At 32.4% G+C, this 21891-nt stretch overlaps 2 protein-coding genes across 5 annotated transcripts in view; both read right to left on the bottom strand.

Moving 5' to 3' along the window:
- The window catches only part of LOC108755438 (arf-GAP with SH3 domain, ANK repeat and PH domain-containing protein 1), a 55392-nt gene extending 36042 nt beyond the window's left edge, over positions 1-19350 (bottom strand). For 2 of the 3 annotated variants that reach the window (XM_018498435.1, XM_018498437.1), the window contains exon 1: positions 18319-19350. In XM_018498435.1, the coding sequence (XP_018353937.1) occupies positions 18319-18444 (126 nt within the window). In that variant the 5' untranslated portion in view covers positions 18445-19350. The remainder of the gene's footprint in view (positions 1-18318) is intronic. The other variant, XM_018498436.1, reaches the window with a different exon arrangement.
- Positions 19351-20588: 1238 nt separating this feature from the next.
- Positions 20589-21748, bottom strand: LOC108755439 (40S ribosomal protein S19a-like). 2 transcript variants are annotated; one of them, XM_018498438.1, is made up of 3 exons: positions 21674-21748; positions 21393-21463; positions 20589-21018 (listed from the first exon to the last, which is right to left on the bottom strand). In XM_018498438.1, exons 2-3 carry the CDS (start codon positions 21461-21463, stop codon positions 20628-20630), a joined length of 462 nt encoding a protein of 153 aa, XP_018353940.1. In that variant the 5' UTR covers positions 21674-21748; the 3' UTR covers positions 20589-20627. The 2 variants fall into 2 exon arrangements, with proteins under 2 accessions (XP_018353940.1, XP_018353941.1); XM_018498439.1 differs by having other exon boundaries at positions 21612-21685.
- Between the last annotated feature and the right edge of the window lie 143 nt (positions 21749-21891).

Raw genomic sequence — 21891 nt, 5'->3', positions numbered from 1 at the left:
AAACTATTTTCTAATGAATTTTTCTAAGATCATAAATTATTTTTTTTTAATCGTGAGAATTGAATCCAAAACTTCTTGTTTTCTTCTCTATCCCACGGGTTGTAACACTTTTGGCAAAATGTTAGGTAATAATTACTTGCGTACAGTATGTATTTTTTCGTGTATAGACACATATCTAAGTTCGTATTTACGTCAATAAATACATTTGACATGTATGTTTCTAGACAAACGTTGAAAATGTCGGAAAGCGATAGAAGTTTAGAGTAAATTGCGTTATTATTCATAGATAACGCGATAACGATGCATAATAATGGGAAATGACGGCACTTCAAACGATTAAAAATATTTGTATCATCGTGGCAATTTCTGGGACTAATTAATGCTGAAATACTAATTCGGCAATGTAAACTACAGCTTTCAGTTCTAAATTTGATAAAACCAAAGAGATACACTTAAAATATCATACGGTCATAACAAATATCATAACAAAAGAAATCTTAAGAAATGTGATAAGCAACAATACAGAAAGTTCTTGAGTATTTTAACATAATTTTGTAAACGTATCAATTTATGAAAAGATAAATAGTAATAATAATAAGATTAAAGATGTGGAGATATACATAATGCAAATTGTAAAAGATTTAAAAATATTTAAATCAATATATAGTTTATAAAAAAGATTATTTAACGAAAATCGATCCCAAAAGCATCAAAGAATCTTCTATAATTAGAATTCAAATACCAGGTATCGGTATTTGTGTCGTATGTTCTGTACAATATACTTCGTAAAATAGTTTATTATATTCATTACATGTAAATTTTATTTGGTGTTTCGCTCAAACAGCGAAAAAAACACGAAAATATAATTACCACATACTGATATACTAAATGATAAGCGTTCTCCATGTGCTCTGTGTAAATATATTTACTGCAATCTCTGAGATAAAACTCGCTAACAAATCCCAAAGTTGTTAACTAGTCTAATATTTATAGGCCAATTCCAAAGTTCGAACTGTGAATCGCAGGAAATTCCGATGAGAATTAAAGTTTATTAGTTATTTATACACACACACCAGTATCCTTCTCGTTATTTTAATATGTGGTTTCATACGTTCGAGTGAAGACGTTGAATGCAATTAACGCTTATAATTTATAACTTAGAAATTGAGCCTCGATAAGGAGCGATATATAACATATTTTTTATACAAAATGTTACATTATAGATATATACTATTTACTATTATAAATAATTCATTCGATTTCATAGCCAAAATGCAGATATACTTATTGCAGATCTATGTAAATTAAATCAATTTCTTGTTGGCACAGCCTGCTCTATTCCTTCCACTTTGATTCCTATATACATTAGACTGGATCATCTAGTTAGCGCCTAATTTAACATTCAATTACGCGATATACCCGAATCGATTTCGAGGACACTGCGCACGAATTACGCCTCTTTTATTGCTGGATATATTAGACTGGGACTATTCGCCGTTTATCGATTAAAGACATGCTTGTCATATCAGTGGTGTAGACAGAGCAGAATGTATATCGATCATTTCATCAAAAAATTAAATATTTCATATTTTAATAAGTGCATTATATTTAAGATTTCGAAACCCATTTAGATAAATAAATTTATTTCCTATTTGAATATAAGCAAACAAATCCTTGATTGATGCAATAAAATAATTTAGTTGAATCAAACCATTTGATTATTGTAACATTTTATTCTGATAAACATTGATACCTGATAAAGTTGTTTATCAGAAACAGTGAGAAAACACTTTGTTATTTAATATAAATATTAGCAAATTCGATTGGATACAATAGTGCATATTAAAACCATTGTACACCGATTTAATCTATGTAAAGTAATATAATATATATTGTAAGTAATATAATATATATTTTATTTAACAACATAATTAAGTATATTGAAAGTTTTCTGTTTCTATATTTATATAATAAACACGTTAGGTCAATCTGTGTACAGCTTTAATGTGCAGTGCGCACTAAGTGTGTCCAATCAAATTCGTTATACGATCTGTTTTATTCCATATCAAGTGAGATCTACATTTTCATTATATCTTCACTTTCATCACAATTAGTACTTGAAAGTAACGATTTGTTATAATAATTAAAATTTTAAGAGATAAAATAGATGATAAAATCATACAGAAAATACGGAATTTACTGACTCTAAAGATATTAAAAAATTTAGCTAGATATAGATATGAAAATAATTTTATTGAAACATTGAAATTATATAAAACTGGTTTCAAACTGGTTTCTAAAATATTAAAAATTTTTGCAGCATTGTTTATCTTGCTTGAGATTCCTACGTATAATTATTTTTATATATAATCCAACAAAATTATTTTCAGATCTATATTTAAAATTAAATTTTTAAATATAATACTTTAGCAAAATCATTCTTTCCCTGTATTTTTCTTCTAAAAAATGTTTAATAAGCTTGTGACTTTTTTCTTCAATCAAAGTCTGATTCTTTAGTTGCAACGTTCTTTAGTTGGACGATTCTTCGAGACTGTTATCGGCCGTCTTCGACAGAAGGAAGGCGATTGCACTAATAATAAACCACAAGATAATACGATGTTAACAATCGCGCGGTTCTCATGCATTTTTCTTTCTCCTTCTCTCTTCTTCTTTTAGTATTTCACTGGAAAAATGGATGTTTCTCAGTTAACGGTTAAATCGTTCGGTTAAATGACCGCTTTCTCTTTGTATAGTTGAATGGGTGAGCTTTGTGTAGTAACGGACGAACCAAAGATTGAATTATGCCGAATTATTTTTGAGAGGTATACGGATAATGACACACGGTCATTTTTTGTGACCGAGACTACAGATCGAAATTATAATGCAGAATTGTATCTCTGAATTATACATTTAAGGTTCTTATTATATAGATCAGCCCTTAACGACAATAACACATTTAAATTGAAATTCCTTACATTACCTGATATTACATTTATTCAAAGTGTCAATTTTGTGTTGTCAAATTTATTATTGTTTTTAATTTTTGGATTATATATAATTACTTTAATTTTTTTAACTGCCATTTAGTATTGATATGTTTAAATATTTCTAGACATTGATTTGTAACATCGAGGTTTTTATTTTGTCAGTTCTTCAAAATAAAATTTTTATTGACCTTTTGTAATATTTTATGATTAATATCTATGAGCAATTATTATTATAATTATTTACTTAATAATATAAAAAGTATAATATCTTAATTAAATAATATCAAACAATTAAATATTTTGTATAAGAAATGTACATAAGTCAGTAACATTTCTATCAAAAATAATGAATCAAATTTTTTTTATACAGAATTCAACATTTTAGACATTTATTTTGGTACAGTTTGTCTCAATTTTCTTTCACAATACTTTAACTGGAATCCAATTTGCGAATCGACCAAATTTTCTTTTGTAAAACGACAGATGTCGAAGCTGCGTGTCTCACAAAGATTAAATATGACTTCCATAAGTACTGAAGAAAAACGGTGTCTGGCCTAGCAAACTGCTTGCTCTAGCAGGCTATTGCTGCTGTCTGAAGTCTATCCGGAACACCCGCTATTCCAGCGATGGTGCGACACGAACGCGAGATGACATCGATTTTCTATAAATCTATATAATAACGCATTCACGGTGACCAGGGCGTTATCCCCAGTTTCTCTCGCATTCGTGCGATTACTCTTGTTCGACGTCGAAACTGCGACAAATTTCAGTATGATTGAAGTAGGACGGTAAGAATTAATCAAGTAAAATCTTTTTATACAAATATTATTAACTTTTAAATAACGTTGATGGTTTTAATTATTTATTTCTTTGAATCTTTATCGATCGGTTTTTCTTCGATGATGAAAAAAGAATATACGAAACACTGAGAGAAAAAAATAATTACGATTACCGATACACATATGGTTATTATTAATAACGTTATAACAGCAGTAACTATATAAAAATGGAGCTTCTAATCATTAATTATTTTATTTTACAATTATATATTATGTATGGTCACAAATACCAAACACTTTTCTCTCAGTATATATAATACACTGAGAAAAATTTCTAGTTCAAAATGAAAGATTCTGATTATATCAATTAGAATTACTGGTTATCTCAACTCTATATTAGATTAGATTCAATCAGAAAATTTTGATTTGTCCATTTATAATTAATTGGAAAAGTCTGGTTGGAAAGTGGACAAATAAATCAACTATTTTGTTCTTTTTTGTGTATGACGCTGGAAATCCGAAAAACTATACAGCAGGAAAACACTAGACGAATTTAACTCCCCCCTCCCCCTCTTCTCTATCCTTCAAGATTTGATTTCATCATTCTGCGAGTATACTTGGCGTTCTATTGTCAGGGAACGACGCGCACAATAAGGCCAGAATTAGATTGCAGCTGCACCAAGAAGATGCATCACAGCGTTCATTCTTCTTCGCTACGGTCCATGTTTCTCGTAAGTTTCTTTTCTCGCCGTCAAACGATATCTTTCGAGTTTCTACACGGATACTTCTGCCATGTGTATAATTTTTACGTGGCAAAGAGAGAAATCTTATGTGCGAAACTTTCAAAACTTTAATTTATATTACCATTTTGCCATTTACGAGGAAAAGTAAAATATTTAACATTACATAATGTACATAATTAATGTAGTATATATATTACGCAATATTTAGAGTGATTGAAAGAAAATATCTACTAAAGTATAAATATACACCTCGATGTACACTGAATCGAAACTGTACGTAAACACAATAAAATATTCATTGAATTATGAAAAAATAATGAAAATTAGTCCGATGAATTCTCATAATAATTTAGATTATAAAACTATTACTAGAATTCATTGCAAAAATGAATATATAGCTATAGGTATAAATTAATCCAGTTATTGTATCCAATGATTAATTACATTAAGTCGATAATTAAGTCGGACATTGATTAACGATCATTCATTGGACCAAAAATGAACAAAATTCGTTTCAGTGTATGATGTCATAAAAGCATGTCGCTAAAAATAAGTGCAAAAGTAGGTCGCCTGGAATCTGGAATAGATTGCTTGTATCTTAATGATAGGGCATTTATCACGAAGGACAGAAAAATCTCTCTGTAATGTACTGTCGTAATATAAATTCCCCTGGTCATATTTTAAAATAAAATTTTATTACATCGAATACCGAAATCTCATACATACAAAGCATCGAATTTTAGTGGGCACATAACTCAAGAATTTAATTTCATTACGATAAGATTTTGTTATCGTAATATTTCTTTTTAATTTTGATGAGTGTATTATGATAAGTGTATAAATGATGAAACAAATTGCGCGTGTAAATGTACCTTCCGAAAATATCACGGGATGTACTATCTAATGCTTTACGGCCTTGAATTTCGGTATTCCCAACTCGTTGCCCATTTTACTCATATAAGGAATAAGGGGGCGTTTACAGCTGACGAACGTTTTGAATGCAGGACCATATGTGTATCGCCTTCCGTTCCGATAACCGCAAGCCGGTTATCCTGTAACTATACTCGTTGTGTGTGACACAGAGAATCGCTATCTCCCTCGGACTATTACGTGAAGCGGATATCACGATCTCTCAAAACGGTGATTATGAAAAGTATACCCATATTGAAAAATATTCTTCCAGCAGAAATGCAAAAAATTTTGCCGTCATTTATTATCATTTGTTCTTATTAAAAAATATAAATAATATATTATATAAATTGTAAATTGTTCAACTGTATTTTTTTTACTTTATTTTATTTACTATCAAAATTTTCCTTATTTAGGTTGCAATTATTATGAATGTTGCAACAATTATTGCAAATTATATATTAATATCGTGTCTTAGCTGTTATTAACTAATGCTATTTTTATCACATTTTTGTAATAAGATCATTCAAGTCTATTTTATCCAATTAATTTCGAAACACAAATATACCTTGTTTAATTAATCCGTATTTTTCCTGACTACTTTCAGCACGTTCAGTGTGACTAGAATTAACGATTACTTACGTGAACAGAAGCGCTTCGTAAATTCTTTTTTATATCGACCTTAAAACCACGATCTATTCGCTGCAACATTGTGTCTGTGTTGAATTGCAAGTTGCAACCTGAAAGTTAAGCGAGCGAGAGTGCTCATTGCATTCCAACGTAAATGGCTAAACATAACCTCAAGAAAGCGTAGCGGATTGAATTATCATTCCAGAAATTGACGCGAGACAAGTTCAATCACCTTCATAGATTACCGTGTATGAATAGATCTCTGTCAAGCTAGCAGAAACAAATAAGCAGAATATAAACTATTTACTGAAGTATTTAGTACTCATTTTGTGTTAATTTGTGCTACAAAACACTTCGTACCAAGTACCATTTAAAAGATAAATTCGTGGTTTTATTAATTTAAAATAAAGCTCAGGATAGTAAGAAGAAAAGAGAAAAAAAGTAATTATTGCACATTGAACAAGGATAGTATCGTTTGTGTGTACTGAAAGAAAAGAAATGCTATGTGGTCGAAAGAGAGAAGTGTGGAGTAAGATTAACGTATTATGAATGAAAAAGCATGATTATATTAATTAAGTTTAAAACATTAATTTATTTTTGTGTGATACAAATTAGTACAAAATCAATACTAATTATTCCCTTATTTTTCTTATCTTTTCTTATAGTCTTACTTTATTATTCAGTTAGCAAAACAAGTTTCTTCTAAACGGCATGTACAAAATTATGTTTTGTAGCATAAATCAGCACAAGATGAGTACTAAATAGTTCAACAGTAATAGTTCATATATATACACATATATATGAATAGATTACAAACATCTCCGATCTCTATCAATAGACACATAATTGAATACTCATAATATAAAATTATCCGATATATCATTAATTCATATAAGATTTCATCTCTGTTTCTATTTTATAAAATCTTTGATTAATTTAAACTTCAATTTTACTCCATATCGAGTGAGATCTACATTTTCGTTACGTCTTCACTTTTATTAATACTTTAATAAATACTTGAAAGTATAATGATTTAATAATTAAAATTGTAAGAGAGAAAAACGGTAAAATCATACGGAACGAATGATTTTGCTGAACCTAAAAATATTTAAAAATTTAATTAGACACACAGATCTGAAATTATTTTATTTTTTTCTGGATTATCAAAATAATTATACAGAACGCTTAAACTTATAATTGCTACAAAGTCAAAATTCTTGTAGTATTGCTCATCATTCTTGAATTTTTTACATAATTATTTTGATGGTCTAAAAAATAAAATTATTTTCAACTCTGTATCTACCTAAGTGTTTAGATTCAGTAAAATCATTCTTCCATGCAGATTGCCTTTATTGAGTTTGAGTAAAATAAAATTAAACATTTTTTAAAGAAATATTAATTTCTTCTGTCGAATATATCAAATATTCAAGTGAAAATAATAATTTCCTTCGATAGTCTCACCTGCGGGAAAATCAACTCTAAATTAATCAACAAGTGTGTCAGTTAATTTCACGATTTTGAATATTTCCATTATATTAATGATCATAATAAATTATCGATTTGTAAATAGTACCGAACATCCCGATACATTTCCGCGCAAACAAACGCAGGTGCGAGAGCTCTTGCGGAGAGAATGAAAGGAATTCCCGGCCATGCCGGCCTTGACAGGCCGTTCGTTCGTATCGTCGACATTTACGCGTCGCGATTTGCAAGCGTTTATGTGCCGTGCGAAATCGCGAAATCGCTCTCTAAACGACGCTGCACGTCGCAATCTCGCTGCAACAACGCCCAAGTGTATTTCGTAAATGCGCTCGTAAAAAGAAAAAAAAAAAAGGAAGAACGCCGCGGCCAGTATTACGCGATGGCGTAAGAGCGATTATAAGACAACAAGTATCCAGACATCGGTAATTAAGAAGTCGGTTGCTTTCGCCGCAGGCGCATCGCGATTTGCATGAAATTGCATTGTTGCGTCTTGATGGGATGCACTCCGCGTATCTCCCGTTATCAAGAAAGGAAGGTCGTATGAGCGTTCGTCGTATATTCCGAGAAAATAATAATAGACTTACTGTAGACGGTACAGAAATGCACTCTGCATCCACAAACTGAATTTTTTTATCATTGATATGTACACGGAAAACGAAACAAATTTGAAATGTATCGCAACTATATGCGTATATGTTACATATCAATCAAGAAAAATACATACTGTATTTAAATATTATTTGTTTCAAATATTTCGAAAGTTTATTTATCCGCAAATCTATCATTAATTCATTACAGGCATTAAATTTATTTTAATATATTCTAAATCTCTTAGTAAATTTAATATCTCAATCAAGATTATTAAATTAAAATGTGATTTGCTTATTATATAAAAATGCTTCTTCAAATTTTAAGTGCATCTGTCTTTGATACTCATTGTAAACTTCATTCTGTCTCCCTTTCGCGTGTAATAAGCGATAAAAATAAAATAAAGCTCGTGATAAAAAATAAATGCACCCTTTATAATATTCTTCAAAAGAAAATATAAGTTCCTGCTTTAAATACATAATAGTAAGGTTTTCTAAAATTGGTAATAAGTATATTTTAAGATTATTATCAAGAAAATATTCTTTGTTAAAAAAAAATCGTTAGTTGAGAGAAGAAGGAAATTGTATTGTATTAAATCTCTTTTCTTAGCAACAGAATAATATTTTTCTATGTATAACGTACAATAAAATAATATACGTATCGCTATTATATGCAACATAATGCATACGTAATTTTATGACGTGTTCTTACAATGATAAAATTTTTAGTTAGCCAACATTAATCTCTAACTACGGTCCTAAATGCATTCGATTATTTCTAGCACAAGAGATGTCTACTTTAGCTATGGTATCCCCGATCGAGAAAGCAGCCTGTTGCCGGCTATTATCGAGGTACTCGTTTCGATTGCTAAGAACGCTCTACCGCCAATGACTTGGAGAACACCCTATATAGCATTCGTGCTTATTGGGTTATTCCGACGATATTATGCGGACGTGGACTCAACCATTGAATTTGATCTCAAAGTCTCTTTGCCGTCGCGATATATTGAGCCGCAAATAATTCAAATAATATTCGTTTTTCATATTATTTTTTCACGATTGCATAACAGAATGATATACTGATTGCCAAAACAAAACTGAAAAACTCTTTGAATATAAATCTTTGCATATACGTGCAATTTGTTGAATTGTCAAATACAGAATTAAACATAGATTAAAAAAAGAAAAATTTGAGTTCAGGATGGATTTACATTAATGGATTTACATTATATGAAAAAAGGCGTCTACAATTTATTATTTTCAGTTTTAGCAAGTATTTGTTTCACAATGTATTATCTTCGTATTTCCAAGAGAAAGTTAAACAATCCCGTTTTCATTAATTGACTATGCGTTTCACGTTGTTTTATTTATCATTACTCACATCGTAATTGTTCTTCCGGGTGAATGTTTCCCACAATAATGTTCAATTTTTTTAGTTACTATCAGATAACATCGTGATACTCGAAGGCGATTTCTAAACGCACGCATCTTGCTCCGGAATTCACGCACAGGAAACGCTCGACGTTATAACGAGATGCAACGATCCGAGTGAAAGTCGCGGAGAGAAAGGAAGATTTTTCATCATCAGCATCATAATGCGGCACGCGATTAATTTCTGACCGCAGTTTCGTGTCGTAAGACAAAGAAGAAACGGCTGATCCAAACGTCTAATCTTGATTAGACGTTAGAACTTTTAAGAAAACATTTTTCATTTAAAGCATAAAATTAAACTTGAAATTTAATTAGTATTGCGTCTATTAAAAAAAATATTACAAAATTACAATTTTATAACAACTTTATAACAATTTTACAATTACGTTAAATTAATGTTTAATTCATGTCAAACTTTTCCTATGTATGGAAGATCCATTCTGTGTGCGGCTTTAAATTATAAATCCGATCCTCCTTCGAACCGCAACGGCTGGGTAGACGTACTAGGACACCGTATAATTACACGGCCCTTAAAATTCCCCGAGAAATGCCCCGTTCGGAAGTCAGACACAACGAACTGGGTCGCCCAGAGATCTTTGGCAGGAAACAAGCTACGTAATCACGTCGATGACGGTCGACCTGAATTAATATCACCATGTCGAGAAAACCCTCGAAAATAACCGTTCTCTCTCTGCATTATTACTTTAAATAATCGCATTTACATACTATTACACGCTAATCCATTCCCTAAACTATTAAATTATCAAATTTTATATTCAAAATGAGATTAGTGCAAATCCTATATTTTTCAACTAATACTTTACATTTTTAATAAATATTTCACATTTATAAACAAAGACATACAAGTCTCCCATATTCTCCATTAAAACATTTAATTTTCCGCGTTTTCTTTTAAAATTGTGTGTATTTACATTCGAGCTTCACGTTTCTCATTCAATAATCATAGAATCATACACATGCAGAAAATATTTTGCAAACATTGTTCCGCTGTCGGATCTCAATGATCCTACTTAAACACAATTATAATTAATCATCATAATTTTTTCGTTAACTTCAGTGTGCCCCTATCTACTCTACCAATAAAGCCCGGTTCATTTCAATTCAATGCTATTAATTCTGAATTCAATGCTACTGATTTTATTTAATTCGCTTATTTAGTTATGCTTTCATATTCCTAATAGAGGTTATGGCCTTGATCATTTTGTTTTATTGACTTGCTGCTCTTTAACTCATAAAAAAAAGATCAGCAAAGAATCCCATAAAAAATACATACACATATTTGCGCAAAATATAATAGTAATTATTATAATTAGCAGATCATTTTATTATTATTCATAATAATCAGTGAGCCTTTGGAAAAGTTTATCTTCAACTATTTTGATTAAACAATTACAATAAGCAACATAATAATTAATATCTTCGTTACTATTACCATTACGTTCTCGATTATGCACATATGATATAGTTGGGAGAATACATAATAGATATGCTTTCAGTTACTGTTCAGAACTCGATCTTGTCCCGCTGTTTAACCCGCGCGTACTCACGTTTGACCGAAATTGATTACTCGTATGTATATCGCCATCGGCTAAATCGTTCGCCAAACTACGAGCCCGAGGGTCTGGTCTGATGGCTACTACAAGCACAAAATGTCGTCCTTATATGCGGTTAACGTTCACTCGATAATCAAATGCATAAGAGGTAATAGATCCTGTCAAGTTCCTCGACGACGCCTCTAAACGCCCGGACGACTCTTACATCATGCCGCGTTAATAGAACGCGCTCATTTGCAATGCGGGCAGCATTGCTGCTTTCGTCAATCATTGAGAAAAAATTGCGAAAAACTGCGCACAATTAAACTCCGTCCTCCGCTAGCAATATTTTGCGTCGGGAGAATGCTAATTTTACATACACGGAAAAAACTGCTCGTTTTGATAAAGTACTTAATTTTGTTGGACCATCAAGATAATTGTGTAGGACGTTCAATCTGCTTGCTAGAATGTCAAAACAGTATTATCATGCTTGAGTGATCTACATAATTGTTTTAATAGCTCAATAAATTTATTTTCAGATCTAGTTAAAAGTTTTTAACTTTTATACTTCGGCGATACCATTGTTTCATACATCAATAAATGATTGATTAAAAATATTTTACACTCAATACGCGATATGTCTATTCATAGCGAAGTTGAAAATCAGATACGTTTTTTTATTATAGATCCTATTTATAATTCAACCTTTGATTCGTGATGTTTCTTTAATCGATAAAAAAGTTCTGTGTACAGTCAAGATTAAAGGCCATTACATTACATTATTTTTTAAAGTTATAACAAATAGCTTCTTTCGTATAGATATATTATTCAGTCATTTTTTTTTACATAAAAAATAATAATTTATGAGATAATATTCATGTTACATGAGAACAAGTAATTTACATGATAATACGTTAACGAGATAATAAATAGCGGTATATATTTTTTTGTGCTCAGCAAGTGAAAGCGACGAAAAGTTCTCTGTATCGGGCTTTTACTTTCATAAATTACAACATAATTTAGAGAGCCAGCTCGAACAACGTCATTCCCGTACTCTTGACCCTGACTGTCTCTTCAAGTCACCCACTTTCCCACTTTAGCACTTAGGACTTACGACACCAGTCTATACGAAATTCGAGCGTCGCTACTATTTTGGAACCCATCGCGATCTATTTTTATCGCCAGTAAAAGGGAGGGAAAAAGAGATTAAGAAAGAGAAAGAAAAAGTGAGAGAAAGAGAGTGACAGAGCACTAAAATAAAGTACACGGATTATTTTAACAAGATTTTGGAAATTTGATTTATGCAAAGTGTGTCGAGTAAGATATTCATATAAATCACATAAAAAAAATTAGATTACATAATGATTATGTTCGTTAGATTAATTTGGAACTGTAGGAGATTGCGTGTTATTTACACATAAAAAACCTGATTTTGCTAAAGACTAAAAATTTAATTAAATGCAGATCTAAAAGTAATTTGGGTTGACTCATCAAAATAATTATATACGTCACTCAAATTGATTTCTAAATATTAAAACCTTCTGCAGCATTATCATTAACGCTTAAGTGTTCTACATAATTATTTTGACAGTCTAATAAAATTATTTTCAGATCTGTATTTAGCTATACTTTTAGCTAGCTACACTTAGATACTTCACAGCAAAATTGTTTTCGTTTTATTGCTAAATGCACTAAATGTAAGTATACTAATTGTAGTATTTGGGATAAAAAAGCATAAGAAATTGAGAGTATTATGCATTGGTTATTGAAGCTCGAAGATTGAGTATCGAGAATTAAAAACACCTTGATAATTATAAATGTAGCGTTTAGCGAATTTACATGAGTATACAAGATGTACAAGATATAGCAAAAGAAGATCCGGTATATGAAATGGCACATATTAAACTCCTTAAAAATGTACAGATGTCGTCGCCGCGTCGCAAAGTAAACTTCTACGATGATTATACTCGTCACCGTCTGTCGACATGTTCGTAACGGCAAAATGTTCTACCGCGTTATAATCGTCACCACGAAGAAGAAATTCTCGGCGAGAAGAGGAATGATAGAAAGACGAAGAAGCCAGTTCTACGAGCATGCTCCTAGCGGAATTTTCACCTCGCGAAAATTCTTCTCCGGATCGTTAAAGGAGACAGGGACATCGCGACGTGCATCTTCTCCGTTTCCTCTACTCCATCTTACCGCTCATTCCTGAAGGAGGAGAGAACGAGTGACCCGGAAATTCCGACACGCCGATGTGGATATTGGACATATTTCTTCAAGGCGAACTGAGGTGAGCAGGTCGGTGAGAAATTTTTCATGTCAGGATCATATAACAATATTATATGTGATTCACGGGGCTATTCCTACTTCTCTCCGTTGGATATTAAATTTAAAATAAGGATGTGTCAAAAGAGATCAGATACTGTTAAAATGGTGTTCTAGAAAGTAATGAAGAGTTGCATTACATCGGATTAGATTATTTTATAGAGTCTTGGCACTCTTAAAGCTTTTAAATTCTTCGCTTTCTCTTCCAACATTCATTATTTCTTATTATCCTCGTATATATCGGCAATTTATTTTTTCTATCTTCATCTCTCTCTTGTACTATCTCTTTCTCTTTCTCGAAAAGCCCAATTTGGATTTTATGTTCTACAAGCACGCTTCTGCACGACTGCGCAAAAACATTTATATCAAGTAAATGGATAGTTTCCAGGTAATACGTGAACTAGTCCTCGCAATTTTGAAAGTAATATCAAATAAACTGATGTAGTGTGTGTGTGTGTGTGTGTGTGTGTGTGTGTGTGTGTGTGTGTGTGTGTGTGTGTGTGTGTGTATCTGTAATATATACATTAATTCTCTGCTCAATCATATAAGAATGATTACGAAATTGTTACCGAAATTTAACCTTCATTAAATTACTACCTACGACCCTACGAGAGCTACGCAAATCGTCCTTGATTCCATTGATTCAATCAGCATTTCTGATTACCGTACGCTTATTCATCACTTTTGATGGCTGATAAAGAATTACGTTTGCTGATTTTTTTTTTTTTAGAGAGAATTTATACTTTTGAACATACATATATCTCTAGAACAATGCGGAATTTGTAGAATGATAGCAACACATGACAGTGGAATTTTGACGCGCAATTTTTCATTGTTGGTTTTTAACGAATTATGTATAAAGCTTACGAAATGCTTTTTTGTATATATGTTAATTATGTAAAAAATTCTTATAATCATTTTTCTTTCTTTCTTAAGAGATTTTCATGAAAAAAACTTCATCAATCTGAATTTTTAATATAATTTAAAATGTGCATAGCGTCTTAAATTATAAAGCATGTGTGCTTGATTAAAAATACCAGTTTGTCATTTCAATTATTTACAAAACATAAAATTGATACTATAGTTGTAAAAATCAATTTTTGTGTTAGATAGATTTCTATTAGTTTTTTTATTTCTTTCTTTGAGTAGTAAAATATGATAATGCTGACACTTTAGCTAATCTTATTCTATTATTGCGCGAATATTAGCATATAGAATGACATTAATGCATGTAAAATGATATTACCGAGGATATTATCCATGAATGAGAGAATTAAAATGATGTGTTCATAATGAGAATAATCATAGAATCAGTGATATTTCAGTTTCCTTACATCCTATTGCCAAACTTATCAATAGATCCTTCCAGAAATTTTTATTTAAAAAATATTTTAATATCATTTTTCCATATTACGTAATGTCAAACAATTTGCAATTATATAGTCATTTAAAATACATAAGCATCCACATTCAGAAATGAGAATATCACTATTTTCAATAATTAACACACGAGTTTTTAAATAACAGCAATTAATTTTAAATAAAGTCCTTATCTGGGAATTCATCTTATTTTCTATCTTTTGTCTTTAAAATTCATTCTTCTAAATTTTTAAGAATTCAATTAAAAATCCAATTTAAAATCTTCCATTGTTCCGTTCTGCGAGAAAAAAACAAGGCTTTGTTGGAACTGATATTTGCGTTATTCCTGCTCTATACGTTCCGTGTATAAGCCGTGCTTTGTACACTACACAGGGATACACACAGGATTTCACGCGAGTACTATTGTTACTCGGATTCCACTTGACAGAGATACGTATCATAGTCATTCACGCGCCTGCAAATTAGGAGTGCCGACGCAAAGCGATGATCATGCCGGCGAAACGATGATCGCAGATGTTGATGATTCTACAGAAAAATGCGATACATCCGGTATCACGAATATTTACATATCTGACGATGGATAGTCCTGTTAGCGTCCTCCTTCAAGTCATCGCTTCTTTATCTCTCTGAATATTTCTGAAACTGCGTCAGAACGAACGCGAGTTGCGCTACCAATGCTACGAGAAACGAGCCATTGAACGATGAGGAATATATAAACCGATAATGCGGCCAGTTTCCTGGCGAGGAAATCGGATTTCAAAGCACGTGCGACGATAATAATAGCGTCATCGCCGGCTACGTCGCGCGGCTTTAAATGCCTCGGCATTAGCATCATCTCCGCATTTGAAGTGTTAATGATCAATCGGTGATGATAAGCAAGTCCCTTCTTTTTCGAGAGTTTTAAAATTATCACGCGTTGACACACATCTGGAGTTACCATATCTGAATCACAAGAAAAGTGTACATATGTACAGTTTTTAAAAAGAGATGATCCAGGAAGAAGAGGATATAATTTGTTTATGCATTATAAATGTAGATATTTAATAAAATAGAATTTATAAAATATATTTTTCATTAACAATACTTATTAACCCTTTTAGACCTGATTTTAATGCAATCATTTATAAAACATTTTTTTTAAATTCCGTTCGAAGGTACTTTAATAAGTAATTTCTATTAGAGAATTATTTTTTTTCGAATTTTTTTTGGATTACTTTTCCAACATGTAATATTATGTACTTCTCATAATGTTCAATAGAACCAAGTAATTTCAACGAATAATGTCTTCAAATTCGATGTATGTACACATATCTAAAAAGGTTAATACAATTTTTTATAAATATTTTAATCAAGAAATGTTACAACATTAAAGAGTATATAACATAAAAAGAGTATATGTACTTTTAAAAGAGTACGGCTAATAACCTACACGTGAGTGGGACGTGATTCAATTAAACATGAACGAAGTAACCGAGAGAGGACAATTCTTACATTAATGTTATGCAATCGACATCACAAACGGAATATCTTTCTTTGGTAAGCTATCTTTCTTTGGTAAGGTTATCCTGTAAAGTGATAATAAAAATTCGCAAGGCATAAAACGTATACTAATTGTGCTAAGTGCATTCATCGCACCGTTCAAAGCCTCATGAATAAATTATTATCTTTGACTTGCGTACTTATTACATACGGAAGAGCGATTTTGCTGAAAGATCTAAAATTTTGCTAGATATCTACAGGAATTATAGGAAATACTAAAAATAATTTTATTGGATCATGAAAATAATTTTGCTAGAAACTCAAACTGATTGCTAAAATATCAAACTTTTTTGCAGCATTGTTCGTCATTTTTTAGTATTTCCAACATAATTATTCTGATGATCCAACAAAGTAGTTATTTTCAGATTTATATCCACACTGAGAAAAATTTCTGGTTGGAAAATGAACGAACCAGAAAATTCTGATCAATCATAACTGGTGGAATTCTGGTTATCATAACTGTATGGAAAGAACTATTTTGCTAAAGATTTAAAAATTTAGTAGATATAAATATGAAAATAATTTCATTAAACCACACACACACAATTAAAATAATTATATAAAACGCTAGTTGCTGGAATGTCAAAACTTTTTATGATATTGCCCATCATGCTTGAGATTCCTATGTAAGTAGGACTATTTTCATAGTCCAAGAAAATTATTTTCAGATCTATCTAAATTTTTAAATCCTTCCACATCGTTCTTCTTATTCTTTTTTCATATAGAATTATAATAGATTTAATGAAAAAATTCTCATTTGTAACAAAATTCCATTTTTAACAAAAATTTTTATTAATGCAACTTTTCCAGTAAGTAAAATTTTCGTTCTTTTAACGAAATATTTTCGTGCAAAAACTGTTAAAACTACCGTCCGGAAAGTGTTACGATCGTTCTGATGTCTACTTGTAAAACGAATCGTCGATGTTTCAGGATCGCAGTCGAGAATGTCGAACATTAGCTGCGTTCTGTAAAGTGCATGAGGTATCATTGTATTCTTGTTATTCGCCGTATGTTAAACAAAGATAAAATGATAAATCATGCGCTTTATGGAATCAGGGGACTGTCGATAGACATTCCCGGTGCGTATCACGCAACCAATATACACGCCCACGCATAAAAAACACGCGTAACTCGGTACGGTTAACGCTGACAAGGAAAAAGAGAGCGGCAAGGACAATACGATACAATGGGGTGGCGAACGGAGAGAAATAATAGCCGCAGATACTTCGAGAGCAGAATGCGTTTAGAAAAGCGCTGTGAAAAATGAAGCACAAATATGAATTGCAGAAAAATATTTGGAAAATTGAAATAGAAATACAAGAAGATATCAGTGCAAGACTAAATGAAAAAAATGGAGTAATAATAATGCATTAAGAATAGAGCAAAAATACATAATTAGAAAAGTATAGTTAAAAATTAAGAACAAGTACAAATTGCAGTAAAAATATTCGAGAAAAATTGGAACAGAAATGTACGAAAAAATCAGAGCGAAAATAAATTAAAAAATTGGATTAATGACGTATCAAAAAATTGAAGCAAAGATATATGAAAAATTAAAGTAAAAGTAGATAAAAGTTAGACGATAAAAATTAGAGCAATAATAAATGAGAAATTGGAGTAAGAAATTGGTGTATTAAAAAATTGGATCAACGATATACAAAAAATTATAGCCAAAATAGCTGTAAAAAAATCGAAACATGAATAAATAAAAAATTAGAGTAAAAATGTATGAAAAATTGAAACAAAAATGGACGAAAGTGTCAAGATAAATCACCCCTCAGATCTCGACAATTTTTGTAAACTGATGCCGATCAATTGATGCCGATCGTAGTACATTTGACTTCTCGAGAATGAGAAGTCAAGCGTGGAGAATAGGAGAACCGGTGAAAGATCGAGGCTTCGGTCAATTTCAATGAATCATGTTTACGGGAAGGAGCGTCATGACGGGTGTTACATGAATCGTCGTAACTCACCTCCTCGAGGGACGTGATAGTCTGCCTGCACTGTGGCATTCGTGAGACGAAAGTGGACGTGGTGGGCGAGTTGTAGTCCTCCCTCGTCTCCTCGACGAACTCGCTCACGGCGATCAGGCCCGGCATCTTTCCGCCCGTTCTCCTTTTCCGTCAGTTGTTCCGTCTCCCGCCGTCCACCCCACCCCTCCCTCAGCGCCCAGCTGCAAGCGAGGCTGTCCCTTCGGCGGATCGCTTTTCGCCACCGCGACTCCCCCTTGCTCGTCTTCCTCGTCGTCGCCGTCGCGGTCGTTGTTGCCGGCGTCCGCGCACACTTTTACACTCCGCGGACACCGTTCACTTCACTTGTCTCTCACCATGAATTCCGCGGGGGACACCCAGATCACGTTTTCCTTTCCGTCTCTCTGTGACGAACGGTATAAACGTCGTTTCCCCCGGCACGAAGAGTGACAGGGAGCGCGCGCGCGAGACAGAGAGAGAGAGAGAGAGAGAACACGGGTGTGCGTATGCGTAAAGAAAAGAGGGAGGGAGAGAGAGAGAGAGAGAGAGAGAGAGAGAAAGACAGAGAGGAATGAATGACGAGGGAGCGTGACAGAGAAACAGATTCGAGCAGCGTGTCCGACGGCCACCACCTCTCCGTGTACGCGCAGAGAGGGAGAGCGAAAGAGAGTGAGAGACACTCGCGGGACCGGTGGCGTGATTATTTTCACGACATAGTCGCGGCGAGCCACCAGCCGTCGCGGAGACGCATAGCAGCAACAACACAACAACAACTCGTCACTCTTGTTGTCAGCGAGAAGCGCGGATCACCATACATACATGCGCGCATGCACACTGCCGCGGCGAACGGACACGGGTCACGCGGGACGTAGGACCGACGCGCACGAATACATAAAAACAGACCGGAGCTAGCGGGCACACGTGCGCGCGCGCGTACGTAGAGTTACCGTTCACGGGGATGCTCCTTTTGCACTTGAATCTCGCACCTAATCGCGCACCCTAATCACCTCGGTCGGTGCCGAGTACCGCCGAAACACTCGCGACTGCGGCCGAAGTTTCACTGAGGCGGCGCTGTCGACGCGCGCGCGATCAAACGCAAGCCATGAAACGAAGTGTATTTAGAGCGGTCATCCGCTGTAGCCGATGGCGACTATTACGATGCGGTAACGTCAGATGGCAGCACGTGAGAAATGGCGGAAAATTGAAAAGATGAATGAATGCTTCATGATTTGAAATTTTAAATGGCTAGCGAATATTTATGAAAATATTAATGATTTTAAGACAATAATTGGCGGATTTATATTCTACTCGTAAAATAATCGAAAATCTAATATTTTTTTAGATCTAATCTTTTTTCGATTTATAATTCTTTTTTCTAGGTAATCGAAATATAATATATACATTTGATTAACAAAAAAATATTGTAAAGGAAAAAGTATTTAGCTATTTTTTACTAAGTTTTTTTTATAGTATTTTAAGATTTTAAGTAATATCATTATCAAATCAACGATCAATTTAATTATGATATTATTTCAGCTTCAATTTATACATGCAATTTGATTAGAGGTATACAGTTCATGTAACTGAAAGACGTATCTACTTAGAATTTACATATAAAAATATTATTGTATATCTGCAGTTTCGATCTCCTTTTTCTTTACTATTAGCACTTTTTCCTTACTTATTTAATTTAAAAGAAATTTGTCTCATTTTCACATTGACATATTTTCATACAAATTATATTTTAATTACAATTAAATTTCATATTTATGTCGTATGAAAGTTTTATAAATTATATATAACAAGGTGCAGATACATTTATATCTATATTAAATGCTATCTCTTCTTTTTTACTAAATTATAACACTTTTTCTTGCATATTACAATAAAACTTAAAAAAGAAATACATGTCTTGCATAAATGCAATACGAATAAAAAGGTATTATATTTTAAACAACGTCAATTGATAATAAAATTTTTCAAGCATTTATTTATTAAAATTGTCTAGTACGTTTGCTAGAAATATATTTCGCATACAGTGTAATAATTCTAATGTTCGTGAATATGTATCTAATACTCTGAATATGTATTTCCAACTACATCCCCCAAAAATAAATACTATTATAGATCTGATTAAAGCAAGATTCTAATAATACAAATTTAACTTGCTAAAGTTAAGTTTCTATTATTAAAGAAATTCTTGATAAAGAAATATTATACAGTAAATTTATCAACGGTCAAATTGTTTATACAATCAAAAAAGCAAAATTCAAGTACTTAAATGTGTTTTATTATAGAAACATAAAAGAATATTACATTACAACTTCCTGAAGCTTAAGTTGCTTTTTGCTCTTAGCTTTAACTTGCGCAGCGATTCGATCTAAGTCCCTGCGTCCTTGGCTAGTCAATTTGCGTCCACCAAGGGGTGCCTTCTCAATCAGCTTCAACTGCTCCAAGCTTTGGAGTGCCTTGCGTGCGACACCACCTGCCGATCGGCAGAAGTGGCTGGGATGAGTGCCGTTGCGTTTGCGTCCACCAAAGATCTTGGTAACGGCACCGACTCCAATTGGGCTACGAATATAAATGTGACGCACCAGGGCTGCACATCTGATGTAGTACCAATCTGGATCATAAGGAGCCAATTCCTTAAATTTCGCCGTCTTCACAATATCTACCCATTCTGGTACTCGCATCTTGCCAGTTCTAAATTTTTACAAAGTCGAATTACAAAACGTATCATAGCAAGTATCTTTTTTTTTTTTTAAATACAGTCGACACACAAATATCACTTTGCCTTTCTTGGCATTTAACAAACAACAAAGGTAGAATGATACTTGTATCGACTGTATTTCTTAAAAGAAAAAATAGCCAGAATATACAATTATTTTTGCAAAATACAAGGTAAAACAGAAATTTTGATAAAAGTAAATTAAAATAATACAGAAAAGAATTAATAGTAGCATTAAATGATAAAAAATAAATAAGAACAGTTCAATATGTGTTCGAAATATTACACATGTTAGAGGATAGGTTATAGTTATAGGTTAGGATTTTTACTCAGTAATATTTTTACTTACTTTTTGAGAAAGGCTGCGAAAGCCTTCACAAATTTTTGCTGATCAACGTCCTTTAGCGTTACAGATGGCATCTGTAAAAAAGTTTAATTAGATAAAATAATTAATACACGAAATAGTACACATGTACACAAATCATGTGTAAAATACAAATTAATGCTCTGATCTTAATAATTAGTAAAAATAGTAAAAGCCACTAAATTGATATGTTTCTTATCATACATTTTCATATATTGTTCACTAAAAACAACTTAAATTGCCAAAGAATTGTCAACACCACGCACCTTTGCGAGAATACAAACCGGAAAGAACAAAGCCCAAGTAGCAAAGAAATGGCTAGGATTTCATGACACGAGGCGACAAGCGGGAAATTCAAAAAATCAGACAAATGCTTAGCGATATTATGTTTCTGAAATAAAAGTCCTGTTTAAGTCATGTGAATGTCATCATGTAGGTGAAATAAAAGCAATGTCAAATAAATAATTAAATTAACTCTTTCAAA

This window comes from Trachymyrmex septentrionalis, unplaced genomic scaffold (genome assembly GCF_001594115.1).
Source record: "Trachymyrmex septentrionalis isolate Tsep2-gDNA-1 unplaced genomic scaffold, Tsep1.0 scaffold87, whole genome shotgun sequence".
Lineage (NCBI taxonomy): Eukaryota > Metazoa > Arthropoda > Insecta > Hymenoptera > Formicidae > Trachymyrmex > Trachymyrmex septentrionalis.
Note: the sequence above shows the minus strand (reverse complement) of the source record. Positions and strands in the feature narration are given on the sequence as shown.